This window comes from Varanus komodoensis, unplaced genomic scaffold (genome assembly GCF_004798865.1).
Source record: "Varanus komodoensis strain SLA01 unplaced genomic scaffold, ASM479886v1 scaffold66, whole genome shotgun sequence".
Lineage (NCBI taxonomy): Eukaryota > Metazoa > Chordata > Lepidosauria > Squamata > Varanidae > Varanus > Varanus komodoensis.
The window spans coordinates 83,328-100,625 of record NW_025336296.1 but is presented as its reverse complement, the minus strand read 5'-3'; the positions used below and the strand labels follow the sequence as shown (position 1 = coordinate 100,625).

At 43.2% G+C, this 17,298-nt stretch overlaps 1 protein-coding gene across 1 annotated transcript in view; it reads left to right on the top strand.

Moving 5' to 3' along the window:
* LOC123033679 (protein MTSS 1-like) overlaps positions 1-17,298 on the top strand; it is a 127,264-nt gene that overhangs the window by 26,645 nt on the left and 83,321 nt on the right. Inside the window, exon 3 of the mRNA XM_044450396.1 lies at positions 70-143. Coding sequence (XP_044306331.1) covers positions 70-143 — 74 coding nt within the window. The remainder of the gene's footprint in view (positions 1-69; positions 144-17,298) is intronic.

The window sequence follows — 17,298 nt, the reverse complement described above, 5'->3', positions numbered from 1 at the left end:
TGATGTGTAGTGACCCAAATAGACTGTGACAAACTATTTCTAACATCACACTGTCTGTCTGTATTTTAGGACGACGGTAGTAGCAGCAGCTGCCTTCTTGGATGCTTTTCAGAAAGTGGCTGACATGGCGACCAACACACGTGGTAAGCAGATGTGTCAGTTTTTAATTCAATAGAATGCAGCCTGTGTGGTTTGTAATGGTTGTGGGAGATGCTGTCTCTCTTTTCTTTTGAAATTTTGCTAGCATTGCCAGCCAGAAGGTCTGTTATACATCTGTGGTGTTACACCCTCCAGCCCAAGTGTGAACATGTGCTACAGGAACAAAACAAAACAAAAAAAAGATGCTTTGCAAGAATGAGGAAAGGCAAAAACCTGCCATTGAGTTTGATTGGTGTAAATAACACACATGCCGCTTCATTTGCCACCTGAATGGTTTCTTGGTATGAAACAAAATGGGGGATATTTATTTATTTAAATGAGAATTTATTAAAAAATGCAGGCAATGTAAGGTGAACAGAATGCAGCTGTGTTTCTCAGCTTCACATAGAAGTCCACAACTTGCTTGCTTACCTGTGCAAGTCACTTTATGGTAATTTGGACAGCCGACAGGATCAGACAAAACTCATTCCTACTTTACAGAGAAGACTTTTCTGATCGCCTCGAGGCAATTATTTCACTCAGATGAACAGCTCCTCACAAGGCTGGTGTTTTGGGACCTGAAGGAAGTGCTCCCACTTTGCTGTTGGGTTCAGCCACGAGTGATTCAGGAATCTTCTGTCTTCCAGTTATAGTCTCTTGACCTGTGTCGACTGGGGACTCTCGGGCAGTTTTCAGTTGTTCTAGAGGAATGTTTCCTATGTGTTGGTTGGCCTTTCTGTACAATCTTGCTTACAGTGAGAGTCTGTGTTTTGGTAGTTGCGTGAGCTCCTATTGGAGTCAACTTGGAAAACATTTTGGCGCCAAGGCCTAATGGAGACTTGCTCAGTACATCTTTTTTGCGGGGAGGTGTTACATGTATGAGGATTGTATGAGTGCCACTCAGAATCCTGGGAAGTGCAACCACCTCTTGTTTTAATATCCCTTCTGCATGGTTTTGATTAAGAGATACACCCATATGGTGCTCTGGGTCTGATGGCGGAAGAGCAGGATATGAGTAACAAATGGTGACCACCATCTTTTGCTTGGTCCCACAAGGAGCAGGAGATGGCCATTGATGGAGGCGCACGGCACACAGATCTGTGGCTGGGATTGCATTGACGTTGGTTAATTTATTTAGAACTTTTATATGCCGTCACCACATGCCTCGGCATTTCGGGACAGCTCACAAATGTACAATTAAAAACAATAAAACAATACAAATTTCATAAAATTATGTAAAAACAAACAAAACACAAAAAAGTGACTTAATGATAAAAATATTAATTTGTAAAATAACAATTAAATAAAAAGGTTTTAACCTGGCGTTAAAAAGAATATAAGCTTCGTGTCAGGCGCACCTCTCCAGGGAGTGCATTCCATAACCTGGGCGCCACCACAGAGAAGGCCCTGCTCCGGGTAGTTGTTCTTTTTATCTCCTTTAAAGAGGGCTCCCGGAGCAGAGCCTCTCCCGCAGATCTTAAGGGGCGTGAGGGCATGTTAGGGAAGAGGTGCTCCTTCAGGATCTGTCTCCCAGATATCATTTTGATAGAAGCCTTGAGATAAAGCCACAGGTCAACAGAACGGGTCTCAAATGTCCTAACTTCAAAGCTGTCAATCACATTTTAACTGAAAATGGCAACGGTAATAAGTTCCACAGGAGGTTCTCCATACTAATCTAACGTGAACCCCAAAGGGATTTTCTGATGGTGATGAGGCCTCTGGGTGCTATGCTGGCATCATGGAGTGGCAGGGCAGGAAGAAGGACCTAGGTGGGGTTGGAAGATCTTGGAAAGAAGGAAGGCAGTTGAGAAGGCAACAGGCCAGGGAAGGCACACAAGCAAGGGGGAAAGACTGGAAAGGAGCATGGTCCAGAGAGGTGTGAGGGCCAGAAGAAGGAACCTGAGAGGAGAAAGCAAACATGCAGACCGAGAAGAGGTGCGCATATCCAGGAGCTGCACAAGTGGAGGGAAGCCTGAAGCCTGCATATTGATTTGAATTACACTGTTGAAACTTTGGCTTCAGTCCTGCACTCCTTAATTCCACCTGTATGTGTTTCCGATTGAGAAGGTGTGTCTGCTGTTTCATGCCTTAAGGGCCAGTGCATTTGGACAGCTGCCTTAGAGCATCTCTCTTAATTCAGTCCATCTGGCAAGTGTCTGCATTTTACTCTTGCCTGTCTGGAGGGAATTGCCCCATGGCACAGCCTCCTGTTGCTCTGTCACTGCAAGTGTGTCAAAAGGTACAGCATGCACTAGGTTCAGGTTGCTTGGGTTTTCTTTGGGTGGGCCATATTCAAAGGCACGGCCTTTTGCTCATCTGTCCCTTGTGGCAGAGGGTTACAGCAGAACTCGCTGGAGTCACTAATGTTGCTTTGAGAGCAACGCTGCTTTTCTGATTAGCAAAGCATGAGCCTTCCTTGATGCTGAGGTGCCAGTTAAGCAGACCTTACACTTCTTATGTTTATTGTCACACGATCCTTTCCAAGAACAGCAGTCGACTTATTTGAAATGTGTGCCAAGGAGAAAGGGCCTTTTGCAACTTGGAGTTAATTGTTACAGCACATAACAGTTCTAAAACATTTTTCAAAGAAAATAAAGAACTTCACCCTGCTTGTTCTTGAAATTGTTATAAAAACTCTAAAGATAACAGTGAGAAGCAGGGCCATTCTTTCGGCCCTACTGATGGACCAGTTTCTCTTCCTGAATTATTTCTTGTTGATTGCCATAAAACTTACTTTAAATTGAAGAACTGGCAACTTGCTTTTATTGTTTGTATATATGCCATTCTAGGAGTTTGAAACAAAAATAAATACATCTCTTAAATCCCTGTAGTTAGCAGCACACACTAGAAATACTCAACGTCTCTGTATTCCACCCCATTGTAATCTCAGCACATTTAGTGCATTGATTCCTAAAAGCAGTGGCTTCAGGCTTCCATCTACAGTATCTCTTCCGTGCAACCAGTTTTTGTTTTTTTTTTAAGCCTTTCTTCCTATTTTGAGAGATTGGCTGATGTAGCGACAACTGTTATAAGAGCTCAAGGGTATCCCTGGGCAGTATTTCCCCTTACTCATCTTGCTAGGGCTAGAAATCTTCATGCTTTACCTGACACCTTATTTCAGCACCTTATTTAAGCAGGTATGGGTACTTCTGGGATCAGGGGCACTTGCCCATTTATAAAATGGCTGCCTTAGCGAGCATGGTCAGTCACAAAGCATGCATTTTTCTAGAAGGTAAGCAGATGAGAGTAAAAGAAATCTGGGTGCCCAAGAACCTGCTTACAAGGCAGAGATCGGGTCTGAACTACAAAACACAAACACAGTCTTTTGGTGCTGAAAGGTAGACTTTTACTTTGTGGAGAGCCAGCCTCCCAGTTAGAAAATAATAATTATAAACCTTTGAAAATGCAATAAATAATTGGGAGATGTTTCGTGCCACATCTCCATGGAGGATCTGAGACTCGCCACCTGAATACTCGTTTCGCATTTTGAAAAGCAGTGCTGTCGTCAGCAGAATGCCTAAGCGTATCTTTAGACTGGAGGAAGCAGAGTAGGTCCCTTGAACGTGGCACAAGCCCATGGGGTGTATGTGTGGCTTCATTCTTTTCATCTTGTCCTTTGGGCATCTTTAGACAAAAGTGCTGACCCTTGTGCCCAGTGCTGAAGAGGAAGGAAAAGGCTCTCTTTATTTGTTTAGAATTTATTTTTAAACCTAATGGGACAGTTAAAATGAAGCTGAATGTTCTTACAGTTGTTACTGTTTTACTGGAAGTTGAATTCTATTTTAGGTCCTCACCATTCTAGCTGAGGGAAGCATTTTATCCCTCTTAGTTGGCAATCACCCTCGTGAGCTGTTGGTCATCCTGCTTCTATCGGTGCTCACGTTGCAGAAAAAATATTGCTTCGTATATAATATTTCCGCATATACATGCTGTATTATTTAAAAGGTAACACACACAAATGGAAAGCTAGGATTGTCTTCAGTGCCCTATGGCTACCCTTCCTCACTTTTCTCCTTACCTTCCACTCCCTTTAAACATACAATATAATAAAGTAAAAATATGTGCAAGTAGGAATTCCAGTTTCTGGATCTGGGATAAAAAGGTTTTCCTGGTTCTTTTATCTTCCCCTTTCTAGCTCATTGTTTCTCTTGCACTTTTCTTTATCTGAAGTGTTTTCTTGCCCAAAGTGTGCAAACAAAGAAGGCAGTGTTACAAACAGAAGTTTGAAAATATTGGTGCATATTTCGTGTAAGTTCCAGCCTTCACTATGGCATGACATGGGTAAAATTGAGTCCTGGTTGCTGCTGTTTCCAGGCAGGACTAATTGCTGTTCATTGCACTACCTGTGTAGGTATGGAGACATGAGGATGTAGCAACAGCTGTGGAATTGGATCTGCAGCTTGTTTTGGGAAATGGACTTGTGTCCAAGCTCTGCTCTAACCAGTACTTGATGATCCTGGAGGAGGGATTAGCAGGTAGTGGCCCATGTTCCAAATCTGGGCCTCCGAGTGGCATATGGAGAAGGCAGTACCTGTGACCCTGTGATTGGCTAATAGCATACTCTGGTACATGGTGATGGGGGGAGTGTGACCCCTCACTTCATCCTTTGTATGATGCTCCAGCAAAACTGGGTGCCTCAGTTGCTACTGCTGCAAGAATGGATGTTTCCTGGTTGGGGTTCTGGTTAGCACAAAGAAACATCATCATCAGAGCTGACTGGGTCAGGCTAGCCTCTTACAATAACTTGGAGGTGAAGTGGGAACAAATGTTCTGCATCTGCTGCACCAGGAAGAAGGGCAGGTGTGAGCACTAGAGGTGGTACCAGCAGGCAGGATGGACAACCCCGATAAGAAGGTTTTGCACACATTTGGGAGAATAGGCCCTAGTAAAGAAATGAAAGCAGATTATATGAGTGTAAACTAGAATTCAGGAAAAAGGGGGTTGAGGATTTTTTTGCAATGATGATGAGCAAAAATTGGCAGAGGTGGCAGGTGGTAAGCAGTGGGAACATGCTTTCTTGAGGAGGTGGATTGATCTAGGAAAACCAGAGGCTCTTGAATTCGAACTAAAGTTCAACTGGCTGGTCAGCATTATTTCAGGTGATAAAGTAGGAGTCCTATTTGGTTTCCTGCAGATCAGAAGCACATCTTGTATTTCATCTGCAGGATTTGCAATGCACTCTGGAAGTTGTGCTCTGCCATGGGCTTGGATAGTTGAGGAGGCGTAAAGCTAGGGAGTAGTAGTGTGCAAATTGTCTTGTACTGTATCAACAGAATGGTTCTGTGCAACCAGAAATGTTAAACTTGATTCTGCTGTTATTCCTTCATTGTAGGAGTGGTTCAGACAACATGATGAGTAAGTGCCGAAAATCCAGTGATCCACACTCAAGAACTGAATGTGTGTTGTCACTGAACTGTGAGTTCAGTGGCTTGAACCCAGATGAGATAAACAACCCACAGTTCACAACTCAACAAACCATGGCTTCTCTCTATGAGTAGTTTAGGGTTAGCAAGCAATGACGTTTTATTGCAGCTGGGTTCAGACTTGTGTTGCAGTGAAACACTTTGGAAATGATCCCTTTTCAGTGAGCAGACACTGTCTTGTGCTTGGCCCTGTTGTAGAAAGGGAGCTGAGCCAAGAGGAAGTCTGCAAATGCTCACAGAACTCCGGTTGTGCAACTGGCAGCCGCCTTCTGTGTCACATGAAGCACAAAGTCCTGTCCACGAAAGAGGAACGCTGCTTGCTGAGTGTTCACATGGGCCCAGGTCCTGATGGGTTCTCATGTGAATGCTCAGTGCATGCATTAGGAAGTCAAACTCACAACTGTGAGAAAATGGCTGGTTTCCAGGGATCCAATGGATTCCCATCCCCAAAACAGATTCCTTACACATCCTTGTTCAGACCACATAATCCCACTATTCAACTCCTGAGTGTGAGCTGCTGTGTTGTCTGAATTCAGGCAAGGAATTGCACTTCACCGTAACTAGGTCTAATAAATGCTGTATGTTGGAGCAGCTCTTGGTTGAAGGACCAGTTAACTCTTGCTTCCTCTGCTTGCCTTTGGAGGCCAAGCTGTATAGTAGGACAACCTTTCCCCAACTTGATGCTGTTCCGATATGTTGGACTAGCACTCATGTCCAGCTAGCACGGCCCGAGTTGACTGGGCAGCGGGAGCAGAACTGGTGCCCTGCTGTACTTGAGGAGGGAAAGTCAGTGCATGCCCCTCTGCCCCCAGTAGCCACAAGGCAGGTGCAAGATGCTTGCTTCAGTCGCTGCTTGACCACTTCATGAATAGCACGATAGGGAGCAGCTCTCTGGAGACTCAAATGCTGCTCCTCGTAGATACTGTTCACGTGACTCTCTCGGATTACCTCTCTCTGCCGTTGTTTTTAAACTGGGCATACAAAAAAAGGGAAGGAAAAATAAAGCAATTGATGGGCTGAATCAGGGAGGATTTTCCCCCTCTTGTGAATATTCCTACATGATCTTTACTTCATTTTCCACCTTGTTCTCTTCTTGCTATAGATCACAGCTTGTCCAGGTGTGAGCTGATACAGTCCCAAGGTAGTGTATGGCTGAGGTTTAAGACTGGCAACTCTATTCCTGTTCATACTAAGAAAATTCTATTCCTTTCCCTCACAGATGCAAACCATTTATCAAAGAAAGAGCAACTGAGGTTTATAATAAAGCTCTACATTTTTGGGGTGAATCATAGGATTTTGAAGCTGGGAGATTATTATTATTATTATTATTATTATTATTATTATTATTATTATTAGAACATTTCTATGCCGCCCCTTGTCGAAGCCTCGGGGCGGCTTACAAACACAATAAAATACAAAAATAACAACATAAAATTAAAATTAACAATATAAAATAATTAAAAATATAAAATAAAGAAGTTGCTTTCTCCTAGAGCATAGATTTTCCTTTTCCTTTCCTACGAGGTGATGGCCAAGCCTTTGAATCTGACTGCCTGTTGTGGCAACATTTGAAGGGCAGGCCTGCTTCAGATGGAACTGCAGTTCATGGGTTGTATAAAAGATGAGTTGTCAGGGTTGTGCAGCCAAATGAGAGTGCATTGCATCCCAAGCACTCAGGACTTTGCATCCTGTTTTTCAATGTACCTGGATTGTCTGATGCAGCACATGAACCTGGATCTTGCTAAGATGAGCTCTTTCTCCTTTTTCTTTTGCAAGAGTCCATTGCACACACCTCATTCTCTTTGCCTTTTACGCAAGGCCAATTTATGGTGCTTCTGCTTTGTATCCGGTTTAGTATACAACTGGGAACTCAGTGCCAGTAGAGTTCTGGATCTAGGCATCAGGGAATGCTGTCAGCAAATGCAAAGCATAAGCAGCAACCATGTGGGAGGCAACTTGTTTTGGCACTGCTGTGGCAACCCATAATTTAAACAAACCATAGACAGGCACATAGGAACCAGGTCACAACGTCCTGCTTCAGTCTCACACACACAATTCTGGTAGTCACACCTGTGCCTCAGTAAAGCATAAGGGACCACTTCACCTGAGATCACCTTACATGTTTCTTAACCTGTACCTTCGCTGTCGGTTGCCAGCTTTTTGTATAGGGCTTTGGTGGACATGATCTTTTAAATTGAGTTCTTAGTGGGGGCCGGTGGGAGTTCGCGATTGGAAGAAATTCATGATGCTTTGTTTTAACCTGCAGTTCATAATCAAAATTGAGAAACTGAATTCTGTAACCCAGTGTTTTTGCTCTTTGGTACAAGGTATGTACATTAGGCTTGACTGGAATGGGAGGAAGCTATCAACAAGAGAATGGGTGTTTTGTGTGTGTGTGAGAGAGAGAGTGTGTCTCTCCTTTTTTTCCCTTTAAAACTGGGGCTAGAGCAAGCTGGGAGTTAATATGGTCCCAATTAGTGCTGCTGTGGTGCTCTTTTGCTGTGGGGATATTTCCCGCTTGATAGATAAAATAATCACTATGGTAACCAACATGGTAGTTTTTATCTGTCGGCCTTGGAAAATTCAATATATAAGCTACACGTAGGTCTTTTTTGGTCTCAGATTTTTTGAAAATACACAGTCTGGTAAGAAAGCAGGTGTGTTTTATAGAAAAGATGCAATTTGAAAAATACCGTTTTGTGTTCAGATTACAGGAGCGGAGAATGTTTAGGAGCTCAGTTTTCTTACATGTGGCTATGTAGTAGACTGAGACACCAGTGCTGGGTGCTGCTTTAAAGCGACAAACTTTTGGTCTGTGCAGCATGCCCTTTCTATTCTGCATGAGAACCTGGAAAGTCATTGTCAGTTGAGTGTCCTTTGTATCCCTTGATACTGGTCCTTCGATCGAACTGGGGACAACTAGAACTGAACCAGAGACCTTCTGCATGCATGAGCTCTACTCTTGAGCTGTAGATTGTTCTCTAATTAAGGCAAGCTGCATACATTATGTCTTTCCTCTGGTGCAACAGGAATTTACCCTTTATTCAGACTGTCTCTCAAGGAAAATGTTTATGATATTGTAGATAATCTTGTTTATAGCCTCTGATTTGATTTAGAGAAATGGAAAAATGTAAGCTGTGTCAGCATTTAGGGTTGCTGCATAATGGAGGAAGTTCGCTCTCTTCTGAATCCACATGAGCTCCTATTTGGAAGTAAGAGTCTTTGTTTTGGGTGAGTTGTTATTTTTCTGTGGAGGCGAAACAACTTTCCTTGGATAGGTATTTGTATGGAACCTGTAATGCACTGCTAATGTAATATATTTTCTGAAGTGTTCACCGACAATGAGAATTTCTTTCATTTTGAGCAACAGATCTTGTGTGAAGAATGCTTTCACTTTAAAGAGATACCCAGCTTTCTACTTCCCCCAATGCCTTGTAATGGCATTAAGTATGCCTTTTGTAGTAAAAGCCCTTAAGCTTCCAGAACCTTCCAGTGGGCAAATACTTCAAAATAGCCCATATGTGGCTAGCCTCGCTGTTCATTTTTTACAAGCTTTTCAGTGAGGCCCAATTTCCTGGTTTTGTAAAATGAGTCTTAAAGGGGTGAAAATAGAAGTTCAAAGAGGGCTCAAATCTAGGTTTTGGGGAAAGTGTAAAATTATTAGCTATTTGAAATGTCTACACTTCATTTTTAAAAGATGAGAGGAAAAATACCCAGTCTTTAAAGTCTTTATAATTAGTGGCTTTCTTCAGCAGAAAGCAGGGCATCCTTGCTGGTTCAGCGTCAATTTTTGATGCTAGAAGCGAGCCAGGTAATTGGTGCCATAGCGACCATAGTGGAGTAGCCAAACATGACAGGAATTTCTTTTTATGAATCTGACGCATTGGATGGCAACAGTTGCCAAAGACACGCATTGTCTGCTGGTGATTGATAGATGTTAATCAATATTTGGTCTAATTTGCTTCATTTGCCACAGGCATTTGGGAAAGGGGCAGAGAGATGGGAAAAAACTCATAAGCTGGTGCAGAATGCAGCCTAGGACTACTGTCTGGATGAAATGGAATAGGATTAGATGTGATACAGGAAGGGGTGCCTATGATTTGTGACAATGGGGAAAGATTCTCCTTGTTGCATTGTGCAAACTATCAAACATATTGTGCAAGAATGCTCAAGACATGCATTTCCTTAGAAGATCTGCACCGAAGCAACATCAAAGGCGATCAGCTGGTTAGCTGAACCAGACATCCAGTTGTGGAACTGATTCTGTACCCCTGCAGAAGTTTTGTATACATTAGTGTGGATTGTGTCTATATATTTGCCTTTTCTCTTGTCAAGAACGCATCATATGCTTAAAAAAACCTGTATACCTGAGGTAGGCGATCTTTTTAGCTGTGGGCACAATTGGGCATTTGAGAAACTGCCCTGGGCACCATCACAAAATGGCTGACATGGGAGGCATGGCAAAGAACAAGAAACCTGACCCAAGGAGTGATAAAATACAGAGGTGGGAACTGACCCCACAATACTACTTGAACGCACAGTTCTCAGCACTATCAGAAACTAATTTTCCAGCATTCCCAGCTGCTGGCAAGGAGTGTATTGATTTATTTATTTTTTGAAGTGGGGGTAGGACATCTTCTGGGCACCAGGAAAGATATTGGGGAGCACACTGGTGCTCCCCCTTGTCTTGCACCTTCATGGTTGGGACTCTTCAATGCTTTGAAGGGGCGCAGTGTCCAGGCTGTTGAAGCAAGTATCCACTTTATTTGGTTCCCTTCCAGCCTCATGTTTGGCAGAGGGAGCTCACCTTGTGAACAAAACCATGCAAGCAGAAGTCTTCCGGATCCCATATTTGGGAACACAGTCAAGGAACAGGCTAATGGGGGAATCAACTAGGATTAGAAGCTGCAGCGTGAGTGAGAAGGAAGGAATAATTTTGAGGATTGCTTTGGAAGGCCACACAGGAGAAAGTATTTGGGGTGGGAAGATTTCTATTGCATGGGGAGGAACTCCTTTCACCCAGAAAGTTGTGTTTGGCTCTTAAAAGTGGTTTCAAACCTAGAACATGGTGGGAGCAGGAAATGCAAGGGCCGTGTTCTTCCTGTTAGTCACCCACCTATGTATTGCCTCAAAAAGAACATCTGCGTCTCATCCTATGGGAAGGAGATTTATGGGACAAAGCCACCTGCAGTTGGATCTCAGTAGCATTCCTGTCCTCTTGCTCTCGTTCTCATTGCTGCTGTTCTTCTCATTCTGTTTCTTTCTTGGAACATGTGCCTTCATATTAATTTTCTCATTTCCCTAGAGCAGCTTGCATCTGCTGATTTTGTGCCTGCATGTATCTTCAATTCAAGAAGAAGAAAATGAAACCTGGCTACTTCATTGTTCCATCCTAAGGCTCTTCTCAGATTCCCTCACCTCTTTTTTTGGCACCCTGCATTAACATGATGGGTTTGTGCAGGGCTGCAGTGAGGTACATCCAGCATTTGCTTATTGTCGGGGTGGTGCTGAACCCACATCATCATGAAGAGGATGCACACGGATAAAAGAAACACAGAGATTAAAATTGGAGCGAGCAAAGGATGTGGTAAAACGACTCACAATGAATACTTGTCCAATTTGACCTTTAAAAATCAAACATGTTTTATTGGGGTGAATTCCGTCCAACAGTGCAAGTTTATTTAAGCTGCTTTTGGTATAGCCTTTGGCTTGGGATGCAAATAAATCTGTTAGAGTCAAATTTGATGGGCAAATTCTGTGTGGGTGTGAGAACCAAGGTCAAAGATGCAAGAAGCCATGAGAATATGAGTTTTAGGAGCCTCTGCTTGAGTTTACACATCCAAACAGCTTTGTTTAATCCTTAAACACAAAGGCCAGTGGTCCTTGGAGTCTTGCTTAGGCATTTCCCTTCTCTTGTCTTGGTGCCTTCCTCCCAGGGAGATTCCGTAGCTGTTCCAGTAACCCCGGAGAATGAAACTCTTCTGTGCTCTTGTGTGTCTTAATGCATTCTTGTTGCAAAAGTGTTGCTCTGTGCTGTGTATACTGCATACAAACCAGCAAAGTTTGTCATTCTGGAGCCATAGGTTCAGGGTTCTGATGTATCCTTTGTTCCTGTGCTTACCTTGATTGCATGGTGTGCTGTTGCTTAAAGTAAGCCCACTTCATTGTTTGGTTCTCTATTTCATTGAGTGGAGTTTGGTCAGTGCTTTCTACTGTTGCTGGATACCAAGCTTTAACTTGTCACAACAAGGTTTCTTCACCTGCACCGAAGCAGGTACGTTTTCATTTTGCTGTGTGTTTCTGTGGTACCTGTACTGCAATAAATGGAAAGCTTTGAAAAGAGGAAGCCTGCCAAATGTCAAAGAGCTTTAGACATAGTGCATTGTCTGGGCAAGACAAGTTGCTTTTTGTTCATGTATTTTGACACGTATACAGGCAAACCAGCTTCTCTTCTTCCATTTCAAGAGATGGATCTTAGTAACATTAATGATATTTCCAAAGAGGGTTGGTCTTCATTGATCTCTTTTCCAGGAAATGTATTTATTCATTTATTTATGATTCTATTGGAATTGCTAGCTGAAGCTTTTTGAAAGTGGAAGTTGTTTAGGGAGCTGTCATAAAGGCAACCCTGAAGAGTGTTCCGTTGCTAACCACCGGGTCAAATATGACCTTTTGTTATGCACAACAACCAGATGAGGTAGGATACTACTGTTCGAATCTTACAAGTACAGAGCTGAAGGCCAAGTTGCTCACAGATTTTTGACATGGGCAAGAGAATTCAGAGCTACATATTAAGCCACTGCCTTGTCAATACTGTCACTGATATTCTGGATTGCAAAACATTCTCCCCGTGAGCAGTAAGGTTTAGATTGTATTATGTTTCTGCTTTGGCTTTTGGGGTGAACATTTGGGGCTGAGACAGCATCCAACTTTTGGTCTACATGATAAAATGCCACTAGCAGTAACGACACCAGTAGCCTAAATCTCAAAGGGTTGTTGTAACTTCAGGTGGTGCACATTAGAATCCATTTGCAGACTAGTCATTGCTAGTGGCAGTGAGATATAAGATTTAGCTAACCTGGTTCTGTGGGCTGTGCCATTCCCAGTGCTTGTCTGCTCCGGGGCCATGAGGTTCTGGCAAGAAGACATTCCATCCGGTCGAATGGATTGCATGATAAGCGCAATACAAATCTTGCACCCTTCTGTTTGGAAGGAGCTCGTATAGTGTTTCAGTGTTTTTGTGGCCTGCACATGAGACTAAGAGCATGCATTGACTCCTAGTGCTTTGTCAATTTGCACCCCCTCAGGTGGAAGGCAGTGTTTTAAATGTACTTCCTTACATTCATTAGTACTTGCAGTAGCAGATGCGCAGTTTTCTGCTGCCTGATCGGGACCTCTGTATAATGCATGTTTTGTGGGACTGTAAATTTCTGAGTGCCAAAGGTAGGTTTAATTCTTCCCGAAACTCTCTATTTGAAACTCCTAGCAAAATTAGCATGTCAGACTAGCCTTCTCCCTGATACGATTCCCCCTTCGCCCCTGGGGAGTGTTCCTCCTTCTGCAGTCTGAAATGATGCATTGCAGCATGCAAGGCAGCTAATCCTAGAGCTCATTTATTTAGATTAACCGTAGAGCCATCAGCACAGAGTTCCCTTTTTACAAGAACCAGACCCAACTTAAAATGCACGGCCTTAAATCTCTCTTAGTTAAGTACCACTGCTCAGCCAATGCGTGCGCTCAGCTGTGCAGCCAACACCCTGTTCAAAACGACAGGGCAGTAATCCATGGCCATGTGGCATCTCCCTGGGTCCCTGGCAAGGAGCGGGCCAGGCAGCAGCTTCTCACAACAATGGTGTTTGGAATGGGTTTCCTGCACTCATCTTGCAGCATTTATTTCTGAGCAAAATTGAAAAATTTGCATTATTCCCTGCTGCGAGTGCCTGGGCTTAGGGGCTGGTTACTATAGAAACCAATATTGAGGAGCTGGCTGGGAGTTCAGCATTGGAGTTGCCTGAGCGTCGTTCACAGTATGGCTCAATCCCATGTGCAAACACCCTCCTTCTCTTTTTGCAAAAAGGGAAGACAATGTGATTTTAGTGGAGGAGATGCTGCCTGTGCCACCTTGGGAATAGCTGGACACAGCTCAGAAGCATCCATCTTGCAATACCTGTAGATGAAGCAAGGAGTATGTAAACCAATGCAAGGAAATCTTTTTTGGCTCATCTGGAATTGAAATTCAGACCTAGCAGTGGGTGCTGTACCTTTCCTTTCATAACCTCAGCGCAGCACCAAAGGACAGCAGATGGGCTGGTTGCAAAGGCAGTATTCCCAGTAGGTGATGAAGCTTAGTTTCCTTCATGCTGCATTGCATTCTCCATAGTTTTTCCAAAAAGAATTCCAGGTAGAGGGGCCCAAATTCTTCCCTGTCCTTAACAGTTCAATGAACTGCATGGGGTATGTGTGTGAGAGAGAGATCACGATGAAGTAAACTGTCGGTCCAACCTCTAAAAAAAGGAAGGTTTATCTCATCCGGACAATGCTGTCATTAATATCTGTGCTGGATATCTCGTTTATCTGCGTGTCTCAGAATAGCACAAGAAAAGGCAGTGTCTTGCCTCTGCTTTGCTCAGAGGCACTGAACCGAGCACTGTAGTGTGGTCTCATATTCCAAAGGTTATTTTTATATAACTCAACCCACTGCAAGGCTTGGGGGATTATGAATGAGCTAGAAATAAATTAAAACGTAAAGGTGCAATTGCTCTGTGAATGAATGAAGCACTCATTAGTTTGGACAATCTTGGCCTTTAATTTTTATGGATGTCAATTTATTTGCACAACTTGGCTAAGAGGGCAACATCTTATTTCTGTTTATGGACTTGATTGCTGGGGTGGTGTGGGCTGTATCTGAGTGGCAAAGGAAGCTCACTGATTTTGGAGATAAGGAGGTCATCTAGTCGATGGCTTGGGACCCGGATATCTAAAGGAATGCCTGCTCCCATATATGCCCTCCTGTCCCTTGAGATCAGCAACGGATGCCCTTCTCGGGGAACCCTCTGTGAATGATATTAGGAGGGTGAGTACCCGGAGGAGGGCTTTCTCTGCGGTGGCGCCCCATCTGTGGAATGTGCTCCCCAGAGAGGTCTGCCTGCCGCCGTCGTTATTTGTTTTTCGGCGCCAGGCTAAGACCTTTTTATTTAAAACTTATTTTAATTGCTAAATTATTGAATTAATTAGGATTTTAAAATTAGCCGAGAATGCACCGGGGGTTTTAAAATGTTTTTTCTTTTAAATTGTTACATTACTATTATTTATGTATGTTTTTATGTATTCTTTGTGAGCTGCCCCAAGGCTTTGTTGCGATGGGGGCGGCATAGAAATGTTTTAAATAAATAAATAAAATCTGCTCCAACTGCTGCCTATGCAACAGGGAGCCCTGTTCCCATTTTGTTATGGGAATTTGTGTGTTGCAGAAAAGAGGTTTTATAGACAATTACGGCTTTTGTAATATAAAACGAAATTGGGAAAATGATAAGCTTAGCAACCCAAATTCCTCACTGAAGGGTTTCATGTTAAAGAAATTCTAGGAAACATTGAATATCTGCTACAGCCATTGCCAGATCTTCTGAGCTGTGATTCACAGGAAGTCCTGGCCATGCTGCTTGGCCTTCACCATTGATCCATGAACTGGAAATGCTCATTGAACTGCTACACAAAAGAAATAGGCTGCTGATCTGGGCAGCAGGTGCATGAGTGAGATGACCGTGGTTGTAGTGGCAGGTTGCAGGTTAAAGGTGGGTTTTCCCAGCTGCACTGGTTAAATGACACTGAAGTAACACACAATGCACCCCTTAAGGTGAGGTCTCTTCAAACAGCAACGATATCTGTATTATTATGGCTGCAGTCCTTTAGCAGAACTTCAGATGAAATGACATGGTGCAAAAGTAGCATGAACCATCGTCTATTTTGGTGTAGTACCTTCAGTAGCAAGCTCAGTTTCCTTTCCATGTGGCTTTGGCTCACAAGATCCCCCAGTGAATAGATATCCTATGTTGTTGAAACTGGTGTGCAGTTTCATAGTGTTCTTTTTGCCAAAGGCCTGGCAGTGATGAACAATTAACAGTTGGGTGAGCTGCCTATGTGGTTGGGTCCTTCATCATTTCTGGATTTGATTGGCTTGAAGATGAGCATATGAGTGAACGTACTGTTGGACGTACACCCAACTTATAGGGTTATCATGATCTCATGGGCAAATATAGAATGCATTCTTAATGTTGTAGCATGGGAAATGCCTAGATCAGGTATTCTCATTGGGTTCCCTTAGCTCCGAACTGAAATGCAGTTGCACAATGGACTTCATCCTAGAGGAACTTAAGAAGAGACTGGGTGGATCAAGGGCATATCCAGTGTCCTTTTCCACACAGTGATGAATCAGATGCCTCTGGAAAGCCTTTAGGTGGGTCAAATGTCAATAATGCTATTCCACCGTTGTTAGCAAATGTAGTGGTCCTTGCTCTTTGTACCACTTTGTGACATTGCTGTAGGCTTTACCCCACGCCATATGCTATGTATCTATTCTAGCATCGTATTTTATTCTTCTCTTTCGGTACCAATATGGGGAGAAATTCCTATGTAGATAGATTCACTGAATTTTTTTCTGTGTGGTAGGAGAATTTTCTAAAACGATTGCCCCTTGGGTCCACTATAGTGTGTAACTTGTTCTTTGCCAAAGTTGTGGAGTGGTGATCTGTTCCAACCACAACAATAAATATGGCTTAAGTGAAGCAGAAATGGAAGCACAGGGTTGATGTTGACAATTGGGAGTCATGAATTTTGAAATAACAGTGTAAATAAAGGATGACTTTCTTTAAAGGCAGAGGAAAGCATTGTTGAGGGAGAAATTGCTTTGTCAAGTAGTCCTGGGCGTTTTTGCTTATTGTTGCTTTTGTTCCAGTACGCTTCTTGCTTAAATTGAGGCACTGTTCGTGGGATCCATAAATGGTATGGAGGTGATGGGTTGGAATTGCTGGGGGGTGATCTGCAGCAAGGGCTGAAGCTGTAGTTTTGATGAATCTTGATTTAGGTGCCCCTAGTTATGCTCAAAATCCTACAAGCTAGGCTCCAGCAGTATGTGGACCAAGAACTACCAGAAGTACTGGCAGGATTTCGAAGAGGGAGAGGAACTAGAGATCAAATTGCCAACATACGCTGGATCATGGAGAAAGCCAGGGAGTTCCAGAAAAACGTCTACTTCTGCTTCATTGACTATGCTTAAAGCCTTTGACTGTGTGGATCACAACAAATTGTGGCATGTTCTTAAAATGATGGGAGTACCAGACCATCTTATTTGTCTCTTGAGAAACCTATATGCAGGTCAAGAAGCAACAGTGAGAACTGAACACGGAACCACTGATTGGTTCAAAAGTGAGAAAGGAGTTCGGCAAGGCTGTATACTGTCACCTTGCCTGTTTAACTTATATGCAGAGCACATCATGAGAAAGGCGGGCCTAGATGAATCACCAGTTGGAATTAAGATTGCCTGGAGAAATATCAACAACCTCAGATATGCAGATGATACCACTCTAATGGCAGAAAGTGAAGAGGAACTAAAGAGCCTCTTGATGCGGGTGAAAGAGGAGAGTGCAAAAGTTGGCTTGAAACTCAACATTAAGAAAACTAAGATCATGGCATCTGGTCCTCTCACTTCCTGGCAAATAGATGGGGAAGAAGTGGAGGTAGT